General features: G+C 39.4%; 2 protein-coding genes across 13 annotated transcripts in view; one reads left to right on the top strand and one right to left on the bottom strand.

Moving 5' to 3' along the window:
* Positions 1-17239, bottom strand: part of TEX9 (testis expressed 9) — a 224665-nt gene extending 207426 nt beyond the window's left edge. For 3 of the 8 annotated variants that reach the window (XM_082388151.1, XM_082388156.1, XM_082388154.1), the window contains exons 1-2: positions 16263-16343; positions 1167-1200 (exon numbers count right to left, since the gene is read on the bottom strand). The gene's annotated coding sequence lies outside the window, so the exon portion shown is untranslated. Of the gene's footprint in view, positions 1-1166; positions 1201-16262; positions 16372-17072 lie in introns of those variants that run through there. The other 5 variants (XM_082388153.1, XM_082388158.1, XM_082388152.1 and 2 more) reach the window with 3 other exon arrangements.
* Positions 16511-21372, top strand: part of RFX7 (regulatory factor X7) — a 151993-nt gene continuing 147131 nt past the window's right edge. Inside the window, exons 1-2 of one of the 5 annotated variants that reach the window (XM_082387999.1) lie at positions 16511-16640; positions 17254-17416. In XM_082387999.1, the coding sequence (XP_082244125.1) occupies positions 17256-17416 (161 nt within the window). In that variant the 5' untranslated portion in view covers positions 16511-16640; positions 17254-17255. Of the gene's footprint in view, positions 16641-16666; positions 17085-17250; positions 17417-17777; positions 17827-21372 lie in introns of those variants that run through there. The other 4 variants (XM_082388000.1, XM_082387997.1, XM_082387998.1 and 1 more) reach the window with 4 other exon arrangements.

The following is a 21372-nucleotide window of genomic DNA, read 5'->3' as shown; positions in this document are numbered from 1 at the left end:
AATAATTCCATGACCTTGGGGTAGGCAGTGATTTCTTAAATAAGACCCAAAAAACCATGAACCATAAAAGATTTATAAATTCTGAAATTCTATTTATCGAAGTACACCATCAAGAGAGTGAACCAGAAATTCACAGACTAAGAGAAATTTGTGATATATATGCATATATATATATATGCATGTTTATATACACATATCATAGATATAGCATATATATCCAAAAAATATCTCATAGCCACAATATCTAAAGAATGGCAACAAATCAGTAAGAAAAAGATAAACAACACAATGAAGATAAACAGCTCAAACAAAATGAGAAAAAACTTGAGCAGGAGTTTTATAAAAGAGAATATCAGCATGGACATAAGTACATGAAAAGATGTTCCATATGATTAGTTATCAAGGAAATGAAAATAAAAATAAAACCAAAATGTAATATCAGTACGGACTTCTCAGAATGGCTAAAATGAAAAGAATTGACAATAAGCAGTGGTAGCCAGAATATGGAGCAACTGGAACTGGAACTTCCATATACACTAATGAAAGTGTAAATTGTTACAACCACCTTGAATCACTCTACTAAAACCTCCTCTATGACCCAGCAGTTCCAGTACTAGGTATATAAGAGAAATGCATGAATATCACAGAAGGCATGTACAAGGCAAGTCATAGCAGTTTTCTTCCTAATAGCCCCAAACTGGAAATAACTCAAATGTCTATCAACAGAGGAATGGATAACTAAACTGTGGTGTATTCATACAGTGGGATACTATAAGCAATAGAAAAGAACTGACAACATGGATTAGTATAGTAGACATGGTATGAAACAAAAAGAGCCAGACACAAAATTAGAACAAGCTGTATGATTCTATTTCTATGAATTTCAGGGACAGATAAAATAATCTGCGGTGGTGGGTACAATGGAGGACCACGATAGAGCATTCTAGGGAGCAGAAATATTCTACATCTTGATCTGGGTAGTGGTTACATGAGTAATACACATGTAAAAATTCATTGGGCTATATACTTATAATTTGTGCACTTTAGTCTCAGTATGTTAAAACTCAAAAAAAAAAACTTTAAAAAATCATAGAAATTTACAGGATACATTTTCACTGAAAGATTCAAACAACACTGAAATATAGAGACTAAAACATTAGTCTTACCTCTGTTTCCTGTCCCTCATTCTTGCTGTCCCCCCTAAAAAAAACCATTAGGTGATTCTACTTCCAAATTATTTTTTATACATTTACCTGCACATATATATGTACACATATATATATGTATACACACATGTATGTGTAACATTAAAAAATTCACATTCACACTTCACAATAATTCTGTAATTTTATTTTTAGCCTAAAAATACATCTCTCAGCTCTTTCTGTCGAATACAGATCAGTCTCATTTTAACAGCTGCACAGTATTCTATTGTATCAATGTAACATAATTAATTAATTTCCTTACTAACAGATATATAAATTACTCCTAATTTTTCACTATTTGAAACAATGCTGCAACAAACTTTCTTAAAATTTCCTAGTGCACACAAACAAGTTATTTTCTTTTTTGTGCGCTATGAACAATTCTTTTGGCTAAAACAGTAGAAACAAAATTTCCGAGTAAAAGAAATTGTAGAGTAAAAATTTTGGTAAATTCTGCTAAATTGCTTTAGAAGAAAGTCTTACAAATTTCATTCTGACCAACAGTATATGAAAATACCTGTTTCCCAACATCTTTATAAACACTAGATATTATCAATCTCTTACAAATTTGCCAGTTCTAAGGGCAAAAAAAAAAAAAATGCAATTCACTGTTATTTTAAATTATTCATTATTTACATTTCTCCTTATTGAAGTGGTTATTTAGATCCTTTGCACATGTTTTTATTAGGTTGTTTATATTTTTCTTATCAATTTTGAGGTGTTCTTTATTAAATGTAATAATATATATTTTGAAAATATTTTCTCCTGGCTTGCCATTTTTAACTTTCTTTTTCTTATCACATAGCATTAGCCAGGACTCTCAAAGCAATATTGAAAAAAGTTTAGTGGGAAAGCTTCTAATACTTCATTAGGTATGATGCTTGTGTATGCAGATATCTTTCATTAAAACAGAGAAGTTTCTATTTCTGGTTTGCAAAAGTGGTTTTCTTTCTAATCAACCTAGGGGCAGGACAGGATAAAGACGCAAACGTAGAGAATGGACTTGAGGACAAGGGGTGCGGGAAGGGTAAGCTGGGACGAAGTGAAAGAGTGGCATGGACATATATACACTACCAAATGTAAAACAGATAGCTAGTGGGAAGTAGCTGCATAGCACAGGCTTCTGTGCTTTGTGACCACCTAAAGGGGTGGGGTAGGGAGAGTGGGAGGGAGACGCAAGAGGAAGGGGATATGGGGATACATGTATACATATAGCTGATTCACTTTGTTATACAGCAGAAACTAACACAACATTGTAAAGCAATTATACTCCAATAAAGATGTTAAAAAAAAATAGATGTCAAATGGTATCAAACGTCTTTTGCATCTCTTAATATTTTTTTTTATTTTGAATGTAACGATTTGCATTAATATATTTTGAATTTTGAATCAGCCTTGAATAGCTTAGATAAATCCTTAGTTATGACATTTAAAAAATACATTTCTGGATTCACTTTACGAATACTAATACTTAAGATATCTGTATATGTGTTCATAAGTGAGTGTACGCTTTTCTTGCTAGTTTTAAAATTCAGGCCATGTCAGCTCCAATGTAAATGAGTTAGAAAACTTTCTATTTTTTCTATGCTTTGGATTAACTAATTAATATACCATAGGGATTATTTGTTCCTTAGTTATAGAACCATCTTTGTTTGGTGACCTTTTATGAGAGAGCTTTGACTACCTTTTCAATGCTCTCATTGTTTTTATTGTTGTTGTTTGTTGTTTTAAGGTGACTATTTCTTCATGGGTCAATTTTGGTGATTTCTATTTTCCAGAAATTATTTTAATCTAGAATTTTCTAATTTATTATCTTAAAGTTAGTATTCATCTCAGATTTTTTAGAATCTACTCTATACTTATAGTGTCCCTTTCTTATTTCAAAGGTTGATAATTCTTTTTTTTTTTTTTAACCTTGATTAAACATTCTAGACTTTTGATATTTTTGGTTCTTTTCAGATGATCAGTTTTAATTTTATTCAGATTAACTCTACTCCTTATTTCATGCATTTCTGGTTTTTTCTTTAGTAATACTTTCCTTATATATTTTAATTTTTCTTCCTTTAGCTTCTTGAACTGTATGCACGATTTACTTCCATTCAGTCTTTTCCTATTTTCTAATGTATGCATCCAGGGCTATAAGTTTTCTCTGAGTATGTATAGATTTTGAATTGTATTGATCTCATTGTTCTTCTTGTTGTAGCAGTTAAATATACTGGCTCTGGACTATACTATCTAGGTTCAAATCCCAACTCTGTCATCTATGGACTATGTGCCCTTGGGCAGGTTATTTAACAGAGCTTTGTGTTTCAGTTCTTCATCTGTGAAATGAGATGATAATGGAATCAACTTCTCAGGATTATTGTGATAATAAAATGAGACAATCCAGGTGGATCACTTAGCACAAAGCTGGTTGTATAGTAATGTTTAATAAATTTTTGGTATTGTTATTTTTAAATAATTGATAGCTTCATTTTACATTTCTTTTCATTAAAGTTATTCTAAGTTAAAGTTATTTAAAGGTGTGGGTTTTTTATTTCCAAGTTATAAAAATTGTATTCTTTTGTACTAACTCCAAATTGTATTGCAGTGTGATCAAAGAATGTGACCTGAATGATTTCTTATCTGGGAATTTATTAACATTTTCTTTTCTTTCTTTGTTTTAGAAAGTAGTTAATGTTGCATGTGTGTTTGAAGAGATTATGCATTCACCATTTATTGTGTATAGTCCTTTACACCTATTCAGTCAAGTTTCTTTATTGTGTTATTCAAATCCTCACTACACTTGCTTCCTTTTTTCCTGCTTGATCTGTCAATTTCTGAGTTGAAGTCTTCCAAAATAGCTGTGTATTTTTCATCACTACCTGTATTTCTATCAGTTTTAACTTTATACGTTATATTATAAACATGACTTTTGATGTTATATTGTTAGGTTTGTAAAGGTTCATTATTAATTGACCTTCTTATGGAATTGTATTTTTCATCAACATAAATGTTCTTTATCTTGTCAAATCCTCTTTACATCAAATTCTTCTTTTTTGGTCTAACATTAATATTACCATACTTGTTATCTATTTTTAGTTATTTGGCTTATTTATCTTTGTATGTTCTTTTATTTTCAACTTTCTTTTTAGATGTATTTCTTCTAAATACCTTCTGACTAGACATGTTGTTATTTTACAGATTTTGAGATTTTTCTGTCTTTATTTAGGAAATTGTATCCATTTGTCACATACTGTGATTACTGATGATTTGACTTTTTCCCTGCCATCTGGTTGTGTGTGTGTGTGTTTTACACACTTTTAGAACTTCCCTCTTATCTCTTCATCACACCTTGTCTCTGCCATCTTTATGTTGCATTCATCCAAAACAGGGGTGGCAGGCAGGCTAAATCTGTCCTGCTGCCTGTTTTGTAAATAAAGTTTTACTGGAACACAAACAGGCCCATTCAATTACATATTATCTATGGCTGCTTTCACACTATAGCAGCAGAGCTGAGTAGTTAAGACAGAGTCTGTATGGACCACAAAGCTGAAAATATTTACTCTCTGATCTTTTACAGAAAAAGTCTGCCAGCATCTAATCTAGATTTTAATTTTATGTTACTAATTTTTAAACACAGGCCATAATTAGACAAGTTAACTAGTTTCTTTCCTTTCCACTGTTTCTTGAATATCTTCATCTTTCTTGGATTCATTATTTATTTTATTAAAATTCATCCAAAAGTCAGTTATCCTTTCAAGGAATTTCAATTGGTGATACACGTCTGCTGAGTTTTCTTATTTTGAAAATCATGTTTTTAACCCCTGAGATCACTGTTTGCTTCCTTTCCACTAATGTAATAATGTCCTAATCTCTTTGAAGATAATTGTTTATTTGTAGCATTTATAAGTATATATTTTACTTAAAAGTAAAATAAGTATATATTTTACTTTATATTTTATAATATATTTATATTTTAATATAAATATATAATATATATTATATATTATATAATATATATTTTATAATATATTTATATATTATATTTATATTTATATAATATATTTATATTTTACTTATAGTTATATTTTTCTTAAAATAAGATGAAATTTATACTTATCATTTCATTTATCTTTCCACAGGTATTATTTCAGTATTTACTGAGTTTGGTGCCTCTACGTACTTGTGTTATTCTTATGTTGATTAATCTTTTACTTTGTAAATGAAAATTCCTTTTAGTGCTCTACTTCTGCTTAATGTGGGTTGACTCTGATGATTAGAGGAGAAGGGAAGGACATACTGCTGGGCAGAGTGATTTCAGAGCGAGGGGTCTCCCTGTCCCTCCTGGAGTCCATTGCTATTATTCTATCTTTGGCTCCCAGGACCCACAGGCTCACTGCTTTAATCTGTGGACAATTCTAAGCAGGAAAAGGGAAGGAGATCAGCAGACCAGCTGCTCCAACTGCTATGTCTTCATTCATTGCTCTGGTCATTATGCTAGCACCCTCTACGCACTGAATCTGCTCTTTCTGAGATGGGAGCAGCCCTGAAATTGCTTCTACTCCTTTAGCAGTCTTAAGCTTAGGAATATTTGAGGTTCAGGTGCCCTAATTTGTTTTTCCAAGAAAATTTTCCAAATTTTCTGATACACTGATGACACTTTTTTGTCCCCAGTCCTGTTACCAATTATTCCTCTCCCCCTTCCCCTTTCCCCCATCTCTCAACCTTTTCTGTCATTTCATAAGATTTGGTAGAGGTAAGCTTCCTTCAGTCTGATGTCTTGATTTAATCTTCATACACAGGATTTTACAACTAACTCTTTCAAAACACCATTAAATATAATTTATTTGTGGGTGGTAACTTATATCTTACCATTTTTAAAATTTCAAAACATTTAAAAATATACTCAGAAAGAGCATCTACGACACAGAAAGAACATTGAAGCCCTACTCCAACAGCATCTCTGAGGGGACTCGAAATGAGAAAACGATGTTCACCAACTAGAGTGAAAAGGGGTACTTAGTCTTGAGTCCCTTGCCTTTAAAAATAGATTGGGTGGTCCATTCAATTAAAAAGTGTTCCTTGGGCTTCCCTGGTGGTGCAGTGGTTGAGAATCCGCCTGCCAATGCAGGGGACACGGGTTCGAGCCCTGGTCTGGGAAGATCCCACATGCCGCGGAGCAACTGGGCCCGTGAGCCACAACTACTGAGCCTGTGCGTCTGGAGCCTGTGCTCCGCAACAAGAGAGGCCGCGATAGTGAGAGGCCCGCGCACCGCGATGAAGAGTGGCCCCCGCCTGCCGCAACTAGAGAAAGCCCTCGCACAGAAACGAAGACCCAACATAGCCAAAAATTAAGTAATTAATTAATTTTTAAAAAAGAAAAAGAATTTACTTAAAAAAAAAAAAAAAAAGTGTTCCTTCATGGGGGTGGGAGACACCGGTTGCTGCAGAGCTGTAATCATTTAGCCACATTTTCTGCCCGATAACAAATGACACATTAGGCAGCAATCGGTGACATCTGTGACATTTTCAGTCAGAAAAATCTGACTCACAAGCTCATCCTGTTTTGGAATGCTACCCCCATCCTGCCATACCTCAATCCCTGCCTGCCAAGCAGCCTGTTCAGTGAGCCTGTTTATGAGCTAACTTTAACAGTTTTTAATCCTGCTCTATCTAGAGCAGCTGGAAAACATAAACCCTGACGCCCCTCTCCCTCAATCACACACACACACACATTGTCTGGGCTCTTAAGTCCCTGGGAAGAGTAGCTGGTCTCATTGGGCTTTCTTTCGGGACCTCAGAAGGGATACATATGGATGTGATATTCCTATGAAAACTCTGAGATTCCTCAATTGATTATTAACACCGTCCCTTCTTTCTCCATTTCCAGTGTTGGGTTTATTTGCAGGGGTTGCCTCTGTACATTCTCAGAGCTCTCTGAGACAGCATTAGATGAATCTCAAAATTTTCTCTGCTTGGTGTAGGCAAAAACTTTTTCCCTTGCCATTAATGATGCCTATCTCACTATCAACTGTGCCCCAATTTCAACCTGGCAGGGTTTGAATGTCCTTCCACACTCTGATCAAAAAATCTCCTGTGGCAGCTGCCTCAGGTGCAGTGTGGCTTTGGATGACTAAGAACTGTGCTTTATCAGATTTTCAAGTGGTGGCACACGGTCCCTCGGCTGCTGGCCCTTTTGATTTTCAGGGCCCCAGTCACTGTCAAGGTCCTTGTCCTCCACCATCATCCTATGTCTTCCCTTCCCTTCTCTACCTCCTCAGGAATAACATATACAGGAAATTCACATTTATTTGGCTCTTACTAAGTATAAAACATTGTGCTAGGTATTTTCACAAATATTTTTCATCAAACATTCAGCATAACTATGTAAGGGAGTCCTATTTCCCCAATTCTACCACTTCGAAACCGAGGCTCAGAGAGTTGTGAGGGACTTGTCTGGGACTACAAAAGTGGCAAGGGGTATGGCTGGGATTTGGGTCCTGGACTCTCAGCTCCGAAGCCCAGGGGATGTCCCTGAGAGTGAGCCTCAAGCCTGGCCTGTCCAAGAGTGTGGATCTGAATTCAGATGAGAAACTGGAGGCTGAAGGGAGAACATAGCTGACTCTTCTCCTTAAAAGGAAGAGGGCTGGCCAAAGTACCTTTAAAACTGGAGAATCATAGCACCAGATGTCTAGCTGAACAGACAAAATTTGGCTGCTTGGGAAATTTTTGTATAGTCACAGAGACATGAACTTTAAGTATGAATTAACTAAGTTCTTAGTACCTGCACTATTATTACGGACAAGCTATTGAGTTTTCTTATTAGCCCATTCTGCTTTTTCCTGCATTCTGCCTTTTTTTTTTTCTTGGCCTAAACAAAAGGAGCTCTCTCTAATTCAATAATTCAATTCAACAAACATTTATTATTTGGCTACTTTATGGTAGGGACTGTACTATATGTAGGAGATACAGAAAAGAATAAAAACATACATCCTAACCACATACAGTTCACAGTACTTGGAGCCAACGGTGGGGAGGGTAGGTACAAGAAATTGACAAGTAAACCTACAATTACCGTACAATGAGATAGTGTCTGTGACATAAGGCTGTGTGAGGTCCTAAAGGACCACAGAAAAGGGACAGCTAACTCAACCTGGGTGCGGGTGAGATGAGGAATGGATAAGGTAAGACTTTCAAGAGGACGCAATTCTTGACATTTAATTGAGCCCTTCAGATGGTCAGGACCATAACCGCATGTGTAAGAATCTTTTGGAAGAGAGAGACCCACCCTAAAGTAAGGTAGCAATGGAAACCTTCTCCTGGGGATCTGAGGAAATAAACCACTTGCTAGAATTGCATTGGAACCTAAATGGACTTTTAGTTCCCTAGCTCTCTTCAAGTCTGTATGAAGTCACTTATAAGTCTGCTCCTGGGTTTCTGGTCAGTTATTCTGGATTTCCCCAAGGCCTGGCCAATAATCTGCTCTTCCTCATTTGTGCCCTCTTACTCTGGAGCTCCATCAAAAAACCTCCTCAGTTTCTATCCACCTCTGGGCCTATTGCTCCTACCATTACTAAGCAACTATCTTATCTTCTGAAAGCCTTTTCTGCTTGTCTTCTCACAGTTGCCTCTTACTTATTCCCTCGACTGGTTGCTGCTGCCTAATGGTTTCTGAAGTCTGCCTCTCTTGTGTCTCTTAGCTACTTTATTTTTTTTTTTACCGCCAACTGCCTGTCTCTCTTTATCATATTCATATTCTCCAAGAAAGGAATCAATTTGTTAATTAATTACTAACCTCTTCCTTGAGCAAAGACCTTATATTTAGCCAGCTCACAGGTCACTGTCCAGCCAGGGGATTGGTTACCCTTATGTTGGATGCTGAGCCCTGTTCCAACCACAGACCCAGGGTTACAGGTGAAAAGGATGGAGGCTTACATCAGCTGAGCCCTTTAGAAGGTAGCTACAGAAGGCAGAAACCTGAGGGCTTGGCCAACTCAGGAGAATGATGCTAATAGGTACATTAGAGGCACTATAAATAGGAAAAACAAAAAACAAAAGATTAGAAAAAAAACCCATACTAACATCAAACCACAATTCTTACTTGGTACAACTTCAGGTAATGGGGGGCGGGAGGGAAGGATGAAGAAAAACAGGAAGTTCCTGGGAGTATGTATATTTATATACAAAAAAGAGCAAAGAAAATAAATATACCCAAGGAAAGGACACAAGTTGGCCTCCTTCATAGGAAAGGCTCTTTCCTGAGGTTCCTAAGAAGAAAGTCCGAAGACTTCCTCCTCTTCTCAAATACATGAGGGATGACATAGAGTGTAGTGAATGTGATTGTTAGTTTTATGTGTCAACTTGACTAGGCTAATGTACCAGTTATTCAATTAAATGCTAACCTAGGTGTTGCTGTGAAGGAATTCTGTTAGATGTGGTTAACATCTACAATCATTTGACTTTAAGTAAAGGAGGTTATCCTTGATATTCTGGGTGGGCTCCATCTAATCAAGTGAAAGGCCTTAAGAGCAAAACTAAGATTTTTCCTAAGGAAGAAGAAATGCCACCTGTAAACTGCAGTGCCTGTTCCTGCCCAAGAGTTTCTGGCCTGTCAGCCTGCTGGCCTGTCTTACAGAGTTCGGACCTATTAACCGGCACAATCAGGCAAGCCAGTTCCTTTAAATTATATAATAGAATAATTACAATAAATATTGTGATAAATATGTGATCATAATGAACATTACAAGAAATTTATAATATATTCTACTGGTTGTTCTCTGATACAACCCTGCCTTATACAGCGAGGACAGAAGCAGAGATTTGGAATTTGGTACCCAGCGCAACCTTTATCATCAGCTATTCACTCCTGTTAGGCCAGTCTCCTGTTTGTCTCTTTAGTCATGCTGATTTTCCTGCTTCTGTTCACACTGCTTTTCCCTTCTGGCTTGCTGCCGTTCTTTCTCCCACTTTCATAAACTTCTTCCCTTTCCTTACACTCCAACTCTGTCCGAAGCCCTCCGTGAAGCCACCTCCTTTTACTTTAACTCCATTTGCTCTTTGCCTTCTCTTAACTCCCTCAGCAGTTGTTAGCTGTGCCATTCACTGTGATGCTTAATCTTACACATCTCGCTTAACACTGCTTCATATATAGTATCCACCACTAGCTAGGTTTAAAGCTGTAAGTACAAATTTGGGCGTGCAAGAAATGTCACGATTCTTTATTGTGTTTAAATCAAATTAAATTCACCTCAGACTTAAATGATCCCAGCCTTAATTCCACTGAAGTAGAAGGAAATCCAATCCCAGTTATTACTGGACTTCCCTCCGTTCCTCCCTAGAAATGCACTAGAGTCTGGAAGATTTATGTTGAGCCCAGAAAATGGGGGAAGATGGACTTTGACAACTTCATTGTTCAGGGATACATGGTCCCTAGAAGCCAAGCAACAGCTCTGCTCATAGACCAAGAGTGGCAGGGCGATCCAGCCTCCATAGGGCACCATGCATCTATCTGAGGTCTGGGGTGATCGAGGAAAGAGGGCTGGTGTCTCCACTACTGCAACCCTGAACTTTGACTCTTTTCCAGTTTGGGAAATTTTTTCTTTTGCAACAGTTCCACCTACGCACAACCCCTCCTTCCTTCTCTCTCTTTCCTCCTTTCCCTCACCAGATGCCCCTACCTCTTGAACCCCCTAGTAAAATCCCTCTAGGAGCAAGGAACCTGGAAGGCAAATTGCTGGGCACAACTCCAGGGGTAACATTGACAGTGCATCCTAAGGAGTTGTGGTCCAGGAGGCTTCAATTACAATGTGAGTAGTGCCCCCTGGAATGGTCTAATATTGAGCTCCTGTCAACTTCTTTCTGCCTAGAAACACACAACTCCCTTGAAGCATGTTTGGAATGGAGAGGAGGGAAAATATAAGAGAACATAAACCAAATTAATAGCTCAATAAATTATCCTGTCACACACTTATTTTTTTGTTTGTCCCCTGCATTTTCACTTCATGTTTAAAAATATGTGTGGGCTGATATGTCTATGTTCCAATTAGATTATGAACTTCTTGAAGATTAAACAATACTGTATTTACCACGTATTTTTTTTAATATTTATTTTTTTTAATTTATTTATTTATTTTGGCTGTGCCGGGTCTTAGCTGTGGCACGCAGGATCTTTGTCGAGGCATGTGGGCTCTTTAGTTGCGGCATGCGAACTTCTTAGTTGTGGCATGCGGATTCGTAGTTGCGGCATGCATGTGGGATCTAGTTCCCCGACCAGGGATCGAACCCGGGGCCCCTGCATTGGGAGCACAGAGTCTTACACACTGGACCACCAGGGAAGTCCCTTACCACTTACTTATTTTTAAATCTTTCTGTGGTTTCAGCATAATAATTAGTATGTAAGAGGGACTTAAATGTGTCTTGAACTGAGGAATGATGAGTTTGTGGATTACTGATTAGGCTCTACCAGTTCAGACCGCACCAGTGCTGACCTCCTCATTGTAGGACTGGCTCTAGTGTCTTTTTACTGTCACTTTTAGGGTTAGGTAAATATGCTTTTCCTTTACCGGCTTCTGTTCATAGCTGCTGCTGGCCTGAATTTCCAAGATATCAAATTTCTACTTGGGACCTTTCTGGCCCCAAGTAAAAGTAAACATTTCTTTTAAAATTCAGACAGATGATATTAACTTGAACCTTCTTTCATATAAAGAGAATGCAGGTCACAACATAAACATGTGTATTGTAACAACAGTGGAAAATTTCTAAACGAAATCAAAGCAGTACCTCGCATTCATTTTCATAATACCTTTCACTTGAAGAGCCAAGTACATTACGAGAACTTTATCCCAATAATCCTCAGAAGTAAGTAAAGGGACCTGACAGAATGACTGGTACAGATAGGGTCACATAGCCAGGTAGTGACAGGGTTGTTAACACCTTGCTGCCTTACCCCGTATTTGAATAGTTAGGCTACTTCCCCTTAACAAACCATTGTTTTGATGACATAATAGAATATTTGTGCTCTAACAGGAGAAATCATATTTTCACATCATACTAACATTAGTAAGTATGGCATGGAGAAAATTTAACCAAATTTGCCAATATGCACTTGGTTTTGAACCTTCCAACCTAACCTCTTCTGTAATCTTGCTTCCTCTTTGTTGTCTTCCTCCTGACTGCCTTCACCTCCCTCCCTCTAATGCTAGTAAAAGACTGAAAACTCAATTACATTACAGCACTGGAACTTAACATATCAGCTCCCCTAGTACTACATGCATTTTGACAGACAAGAGCTTAGTCCAAAGAAATTAATCATCATTTTCTGATACAGAGAAAGATTTTTTAGGAGATGGAAAACCTTCCTTCCTTGTTCCCTGAAATAATAACATGTAGGTAATTACATATTCTACTTTCAGCTCCTAGAGGGAAAAGTTTGCAATGGAAGAAGGCAGAGAAAGTAATGATAAAGGAAAAGAGGATGAGGGAATCCTTCGTTTTTAAGAGGGGAAGGAAAAGAGGGTAGAACCTGATCTTTTCCACATCTGTAAACCACCATAATTTGTGGAAATTAAATGTACACTTTAAGCACTTAACCAATATTAACCAACGATGAGCCTATTTGAGGCCTCATTTTGTCAGAACAATCGTAACTAATAACACAGAGTAACGTTTAGTAAAATGGGCTGTGTCTCCCTCCCCTCCTTTCCCTCCCCTATACACTCCATTAAGGATCTGAGCACAGACCTAACACTGGGTTCTGCATTATGCACTCCTCTCATGTGCCCTTTCATGGCTTCACACCAGTGTTCATGCTGCTCCTTGACCTGAAACCATCTTCCCTCAGTGTACTGCCTGTTGAACTTCTATTCACCCGATGAGACCCCATTCAAACGATAGCCAAGAGGCCTTCTCCAAAAGCTCTTTTACCTTGAGCAGGACCAATCCCTCCCTCCACTATACTCATCATCTTGTGTAACTAATATATATTAATAGGTGTCTCTGCTCCCCAGAATGTAAACTACTTCAAGTTAGGACCAGGTCTTACCTATCTATCTATCTATTTATTTATATTTTCAATGCCTGACACTCTTATGTATGGGGTATAATAAATGTATGATAAACATATGTACTATAGTCTGGTCAGTATACAAAGTTTAGTTCCATAAAGGAGACAAAGTTTAGACATAAGAGAGCAAGATGGTATAATGTACTGGGCTAAGAAAATTAAGGTTAGGTAACTACTCAATTCAACAAATATGAACACCCAGGAGTAAGGAATTGTGTCCCGGGATCACTAAGATAAAATAAGGCTTCGAGGTGCTCACGACCCACCTTATAGATTGTCTTTCTCTGTGTATAGCACTTCCCTTTTTAGGTTTACGTATCACCTTATGTGTTTCTCATAATAACCCCGTGAGGTAGGTCATGATTTTCATTTTTATAGAGGTGAAAACAGAGGGTTTGAATTCCCAGGTTTTCTGACTCCCAGACTGGAGTCTTTCTTCCCCACTACATCAGTGTTTCTCAAAATTTTCCACAGGAGTACACTTTCCCAGGGAGGACAGACTTATACTCCTCAGGGTTGAGAAACAGAAGCTCAAAATTTAGTGTATTCTCTTGAAAGTTCATGTTCACTATAATGTTTTCCGCTACTTCTCACCGAGTCAAACTGAAGGTCTGAGGAAATCAGCCACATTGATTCTGGGTCCCTGAGGGACCTTAGTACAGAGTTTCATAACCAGAGGGGGGCAAACACAATTTCAGAAGCACCATGGCTACACTGCCACCTTTACTCAAGGTATCTGGGTTTGGCTTGAGTCCCCACCCAAGATTTTGAATAACTTCGACAGATTTCTTTTAGGTTTCTACTGGTATAACTCTACTCACCGCCCGCTCGGATGACGGTAACAAAACACACACTCTACTCCCAGATTTTAAGTGAGCAGTGGGGGCTGACTCTTTAAAGCCTCCCTGCAAGGATGTCCATTCTGGCAATAAGATCTCTTAAGTCTGACATTATCTGCGACCCCTCTCATTGCTGGTTGAATCTGAGAGTCCCAGATGTCCATCCCCCGTGGGCCCTTGAGGGCCCACAAGCTCAACAATGCCCTCTCGTCAGCACCGCCGCTAGAGGGCAGTTCAGGGTTGCGGCTCTGCTGTGCCCTCTAGTGGCTGCTGGCATGACATGCTCTTTTATGGAACCTATAAAACACTGAAAAATTGCACTCGGGAAGTCAGCCTGTGTGACACCCGGTAGTAAATTTTAAAAGAAACGTCTTGGTTCTCAGCTTCCTTTTCTTAAGGCGTTTGGCAGTCTCAGATACATTACCCTTCTTGGACGAACCTCCTACTCCTTAGGGTCTCCCCCTCCCAGGGTGTGGCAACGTGGAGCCATCATTCTCTCTTGGCAAGGTAAAAAAATTAGAACCTGGGGGACTTTGCAACGTTCCCCAATGCCTTTTTACTCCCTCCATCTTCCCCATGGATATACAGCTTAGATATGCATTCAAGGTTTTTCAGTATAACTTCATTTTCACCAAGGCTTGTAAGCTCTGGCATTAGACTTCAGGATTCAAATCCTGGCTCCCTCATTTATTATTTGGGTCACTTTAAGAATGTTAACCTCGCTAAGCTTCTGGTTCATCTGTAAAAAAGGGAGACTAGTAATATATTATACAATTTGGGGATGACAATGTATGGAAAGTGTTAGGTCTTGCACAGTGTAAGTGCTCAGCCAACATCAGCCATTTTCATTCTTCAAGGCTCCTGTCTAGTGCACACCACGTCTATCAATTTGGTACAGAAAAAAAGCCTGTCTTTACATAGAACACAAGGGTCCATATGCAAAATGAATTCATAAACAACTAATATTTTCTAAAAATGGCTAACAGTGACCCTAGGTTATGGAAAAGGGGGCTCGTTTGTGTGGCAGAGTCAGTGCAGTGGGCTTCAGGGTGCAAAGGAATCCAAGGGGCTTAGAATCCTCATGGAGGAGCTGTCTTGCACACAGGTGTCCTTCCTCCCTCCTAGTCCTCCTGTTCCCACCACGTGCAAGAAGTCAGGGTGAATCTGGGAGTGGATTCTGTGAGTCAGGCCTGAGGGCACAGTGGTGCAAAAGCAAAAAGGTTCCAGGCCAAGGCAGGGAACCTAGAACTCCAAAGGCCAAGAAACCCAAGCCAATCAGATTCCCCACCCAGGAGGAGTTTAAAAGGTGGCAGGGACTCACTGCCCAAAGTCCAAGCACTGCAGGAAAGTGGCCAGAGAATCTGACAGGTAGAAACCTGATAGAAACTGTCAGAAAAGTTAAAGCAGAAGAGCTCATAACACCCACAGGCCCATAGAAAGGTCAGTGTGAGCTGAGCAGCTGTTCCATCTGGTGCCAGAGGCCTTGGCTGTAGTCTTCTACACCCAGGCAGTTTAGGCCTCCCTGATCAGCCCCACCTAGAAAAGCCAATTCTTCTGCTCTTAAAGGGGACTTGCATGTTTCTGGCAGGGAGTCTTACTCTTGGTGGGCAAAGCTAGCTCTTAAGGATGAGTAGCGTGGGAGGGGGCAGAGAGTACGTCCAGGGGTTCAACTGGCTCCGAAGGAAGGAGCTTGTGGCTGGAGCCTGAGCCTCCATGTTGTGAGAACTACACGCGTTTCTTTCCGAGGCAAGCAGGGGCCTTGACTGCCAGGGACCCTGACAAGCCACGACTTGAGCTGTGCCCGAGAGCCTGGGTTGGCTGGAGAGCGGTATAGAGGAGGAGGGAGGGCAATCCAGGAAAGGGGGTGGGGTGGGGAGGGAGGTGAGAGGAAGAGCACGAGCAAAGGCACGAAGGAAGAATGAGTCTGCGGCGCATTGAGAATGGCATGGAGACTTCACTGATTGGAGCCGGGAGTTCTTGCACGGGGATGGAGGCGGCTATGATTGGATAGCTAAAGTGGGGCCAGATTTGGAGGGCTTTGAATGCCCGACCGAGGAGCACTCAACCCAGCTCCTGCCTTGCGATTTCCGTTCAAGACTGAATGACCTAAAGGGTGGTTAATTCCAACGGGTGTTCTTCTTTGGGGGCTTCTGAAAAGTCAGCTTATGCTCTTACCTGCTTCAGTTCTCTTCCTTTACCCAAGGAGAAAGTAATCCTCACTTGCCGAGGGGAGGGAGGATAATGTTGATTGATTTCACTTTACTTGCTTGGAGGATGCAAAAAAAAAAAAAAATCCCATTTCCACGCCAAATGTTAAATTTGGTTTCTCCTCCTCCTCCTCACGCAAGTTCTCTTTCTCTCGCCAGCACCTCCCCCACGTTTTCCTGCTCTCCTCCACCAGCTCGGCCAGTCCCCTCCTCGGCCCCGGCGGCGCACGTTCCGGGCCCCGCTGGCCCGCGCCCGCCCTCCGCGCCCGTGCGGCCCCCTCCCGGCCCCCCGCGCCCGCGCGCGTATCCCGCACACCCTGGTCCACGCCCCCCCCGCGGCCGAGCGGTAGGTGTTTTGCCGTCTGCGCCGGGCCGCAGTGCGGCTGCGCGCACTGGGCTGCCTCCGGGGCTGGCAGGGCAGCGGTGGCCGCGGCGGCGGCGGCGGCGTGGGGAGTGGCGTGGAGCCGAGCCTGGGGCTGCAGCAGCGCGGGGCCCCCGGAGTAGAAAGCCCCGGGGGCAAGAAAGGAAGGCCAGGCCGCCAGGTCCCTGAGCAACCGTTCTCTTTGGATTTGGGGGAGCCCTGCCCCCCCACCTCGTGTTCAGACGCCCCCTCCTCACCCCCCCCAAGCCCCGGCCGCTGACGGGAGGAGGCGGCGGCGGCGGCGGCGGGGGGCTGAGGGGCGCCGCCATGCCTCTCCCGCGGTGAAGCGCCCCGGCCGTAAGGAGCCGCTCGGTCTCCCCGGTGATGTCCCCCAGGCGGCAGGCGAAAGCGACTCACTCGAGCCCTGGGGTAAAGGCCTAGCTTATCCAGCTTCCTTCCTCCTCCTCCTCGTCCTCGTCCTCCTCCTCCTCTTCCCCTCCCCCCTCCTCCTCTCCCCCTTCGTCCTCCCCTCCCCGTCTCTTCCCTCACCCTTCCCCGCGCCCCCATCTTCCCTCCCTCCCTCCCCCCCCTCCAGCAGCGATGGCAGAGGAACAACAACAGCCGCCACCACAGCAGCCTGATGCCCATCAGCAGCCTCCCCCCAGCGCCCCCAACTCGGGGGTGGCTTTGCCAGCCCTTGTGCCCGGGCTGCCAGGGACAGAGGCCAGCGCGCTGCAACACAGGATCAAGAACTCCATCTGGTAAGAGGATCCTCCATCGCTGGGGTAAAAAAGCCCAGGCACATTTCTGCTGCAAAGCGGGTGGGGGGCGGCGGGCAAGGGAGCCGAGGAGGAGGCTGATGCATTCATTGAATGGGGGTCTCCACAAAGTCGGGTGCATATTCATAGGACCTCTGGAGGTGTGGGGACTTTGCATCAGCCCCTGGGCTCCGGAGCCAAAAAATGCTTTTACCCCCTCCTCAATTTCGAGTGCAGATAAACAAGTCATTTATGTTTTTCACTTATGTGTTAGAGGAATACGGGTCGAAATTAAGTCATGGTGCATGATGGTAGCATGAATTTTGGACTGAGGAATGCAAAATGTGTTTACTCCTTTTTGCAGTCATACTGGGAGGAAGAAGTGTATTGTGAATTTTCACCGAACAGACATTGTGCGTAAGAATATTAATATGCAGCACAAAACCTAATGTGTCTCTTCCTTTCACTTGGTTTAGCTGCTGTTTCTGGATGTTTTTGCCTTCTTTATTCTGAGCTTAAAATTCTCTTCCAGGGATCTTAATCTTTGCATTGATTGTGAAGAAAGGGTTTCTTCAGTATGAGATATTTTAAGGTGGTAGTTTACACTGCAAAGTGATTTTCTAATTTAAAAGGATGTGTTTAATTTAAAATAAATGTGTTGCCATTTCGTGTGTCTTTTTTTAGAAACCATGGATGAAATATCCTTTGCTTTTCCTATACTTTCTTGTATGAGAATTTCCAATATTTCAACATTAGATTAAACTCTGAAAGACTGGTAGCAGTCTTTTAATAATTAAATACACTGACTTAAGTCTGTCCTCTGTTAGAGCCATTGCAAATATTCTTTGAACATGAACTTGAATTATTTTTGTAGGGCTCTTCATTAACTGACATGTTTTAAAAAGTGTAGTGCTATTTTAAAAATGGAAAGCATTATTTGGAGTTTAGTCTAAGAGACTGCTTTTAATAGAAGTTTAAAAATAGAATTAAATGTGGTGTTTAAAAAAGCTCTGATTTTAAAAATGAGACCTTGCATGTTCATTATTGAATATGATTACTGAAATATCAAAACTCCTTACTTTTTTTATATTGCAACTTCAAAAGTATCATAAAACAACTGACATTGCAGTACAATATTTACACGTTTAAAAATAGTGACAATTTTTGAATACAAAATTAAAGTTGGTTATATAGTAATTTCATTATTTTCTTGGCATACATCCATATCGTCATGATGATAATATGAAGTAGGTCAGTGCAGGCTTTAATAGTTTTATACTACACAGTAGTTGGCAGCTGAGTATCTTGCTTTCAGTTTTAATTTTAAAATGAAGTTTAAATATTTTAAAGGAGAATTTTTTAGGGTTAACAATAGTCCTGCTGTGGCAATTTGAATAGGTCAGATAAATAGGATTGCCTTGTGTGTGTGCGTGTGAGAGAGAGAGAGAGAGAGAAGGCTTTATTCTTCGATGAATGCCCTCACCCCCTTTTAAAGCTGTAATTTAAAGGAAGAGATGCTTAATCTCCTTACCATCAAGGTTTCCAGAAACCAGGTTTTTTTTCCCCCCTATTAACTTGATGTAACTAGTGTCTCTGAAATGTGAATTGAGCACTTTGGTTTTTACATTCAGGTAAGGGACATCCAAGTTAAAGGACTAAAATCTTTTAAGAAAGACAAATTTTGAAAGTTGAATTAGTAAGTATATGTTTTAATTTATTATGAGAACAATAGGGGAAAGGAACCTTCACCTTATATTTTTAAAATATGATTAAGTTGTATAGGCAGTGGACTGAAGTGTTTGAATGATAATGATAGTGGAGTGGTGCTCTTTTTGGTAAATCATGTGATTTAATTATTCTTTAATTGATAATTTATATTTACACATCCATTACAACTTAACTGCGCCGATTTTAATGTAAGAAAAACTTCTGAAGTACAGTGTGCTTCAGTTTTTGGTACTTGCTCTGAAAAGAAAAACTGACAACAAACACCTTAATCCCCAAATGTACAATTTTATAGCTTCATTTTAAAATTGTACTGGCACACTTAGTAGCATTTAATTTTCAGCTTTAGAAATCCTATTTGCAAAACTTATTTCTTTATATTTAAAACTTTAGAATAAACAACGTCTGTGGATCATAAACGTTAGTGGCTCTATGTAATATATAGACTCATAGCCACTGCTCCACAAGACTGGATTTATGTTATTCATCAAGTGACTATATAAAATACATTAGAAAGTGAAAGCTCCTTCACCACAATCTCTTCCTAAGAAATAGTGTGTGTATGCGTATAAAATTAAAATGACTTTTAATAGGTAAGATTGCAGTTCTTTAGGTATCTCATTTCACAATTTTTTGAAGCAATAATATCTTTTTACCAATTATTTTATCACTTGATAATGTTCTGAAAGATTATCAGTTTTATAGTACATCCTATATCAACCTGTGGTATCATTACTAATGAGAATTTAAAATTGCATTAAACAGAAATGTGGCATTTAATAATTATCAAAAGGGTTTTGCATTTAGGTTGATCATAGTTTCTAAATTATTGGACTTGCAGGTCACAAACAAGTCTGAACTTGTCCTCCTATTTTACAGATATACAGTATGTGATGTAGGCCTTTAGCTGGATAATGAATTATTTATTATCTCAGTTCATAATTAATCTATTCTGTTTATTAAACTAAAATACTGTTAGATAAAAGTATGTCCGTGGTTATTTCAAGCATTAAAAATGAGTCTTTGGAAAAAATATTAAGTATTCAGAGTTGAAGTCATGTTACTTAATGATTAACATCAGAAACCAGATTTCTTAAGAATTGGAAATATAATGTATTTTTAAGATAGTTCTACAAAATAAAGTTACTAACTTGATAACTTGATAGTCTTGTAGTATTTGTGTAATATATTTACGGGTATCTTCAGCTTAAGTCCAATGTAACGAGCCTGTACCTTTCTTGATCTTCCTTATTCCCACTCCATAGACAGAGGTCCAGATCACTTACACAACTCACTTGAAAGGAGATTGATTTGCAGAGGTGTGTTTTAATACTGAATATGCTATAACATAGTATTTATATTTTGTAAGTAATAGAAAATAATAGAATTCTAATATAAACTTTTCATTAAAAAAGGAAAGCTAGTAACTCATGCATTTTTTTCTAAATAAAAACTCATACTGGCAACCTAAAACAAAGCCACAATCTAACCTCACTGCAAACTTCTTTAACTTACATTGCACCCCTCTTTGGTTACCTAAAAAAAGAATACTGAAGCACGTTTTTCCTTCCTCTTATCTCCCAGTGTCTTCACAGTTTAAAAAAAAAGAATGTTTGTATTTAATTTAGACCAAAAGAATTTAAGTGCTTTTCTTTTCCTTTTTAAAGCAGTTTTTCCTGAAACCCTGATAGAATAAAATTACTGTGGAAAAATTGCATTTGAAATCGCTCTGCCTTTTTGTGATTAGTTATGTTTAAGAATAATCATACCTGCATGGTTGGGAGTGATAAGCATATTTGGAATTAGACTGTCACATAGACGACAAACATTTACCTATAAATTCAAAAGAAATCATGATGTTTCATTGTAGAAAATGTTCTAATACTGTATTTACTCAACAAACAAATCCAGGGATTCTTAAAAGAATTCATTATTATCAGTTATTATTTTATTTATATAACTATTTGCAAGTAAGACCTTAAAAACCATTTTTTAAAAACAGTTCTATATGATGTGTCATTATTCTACACACTTTATGGAAAGAGATAAATTGAGTGACAGGGAAGCTATAGGGTTCCTCTGATTCATTGTCAGATCCTGGGAGCAGTGCTGTGGCTATAGTTCCTTGTCTTTATTTAATCCTGTAAGTCACACAGATGTCTGAATCTGGTACATTTTAGATTTAGAATTTAAACCCAAATTGAGCAATTTTGTTTTACTCCCTTATTTCTTAG

This window comes from Balaenoptera borealis (assembly GCF_965194805.1).
Source record: "Balaenoptera borealis genome assembly, chromosome: 3".
Lineage (NCBI taxonomy): Eukaryota > Metazoa > Chordata > Mammalia > Artiodactyla > Balaenopteridae > Balaenoptera > Balaenoptera borealis.
Note: the sequence above shows the minus strand (reverse complement) of the source record. Positions and strands in the feature narration are given on the sequence as shown.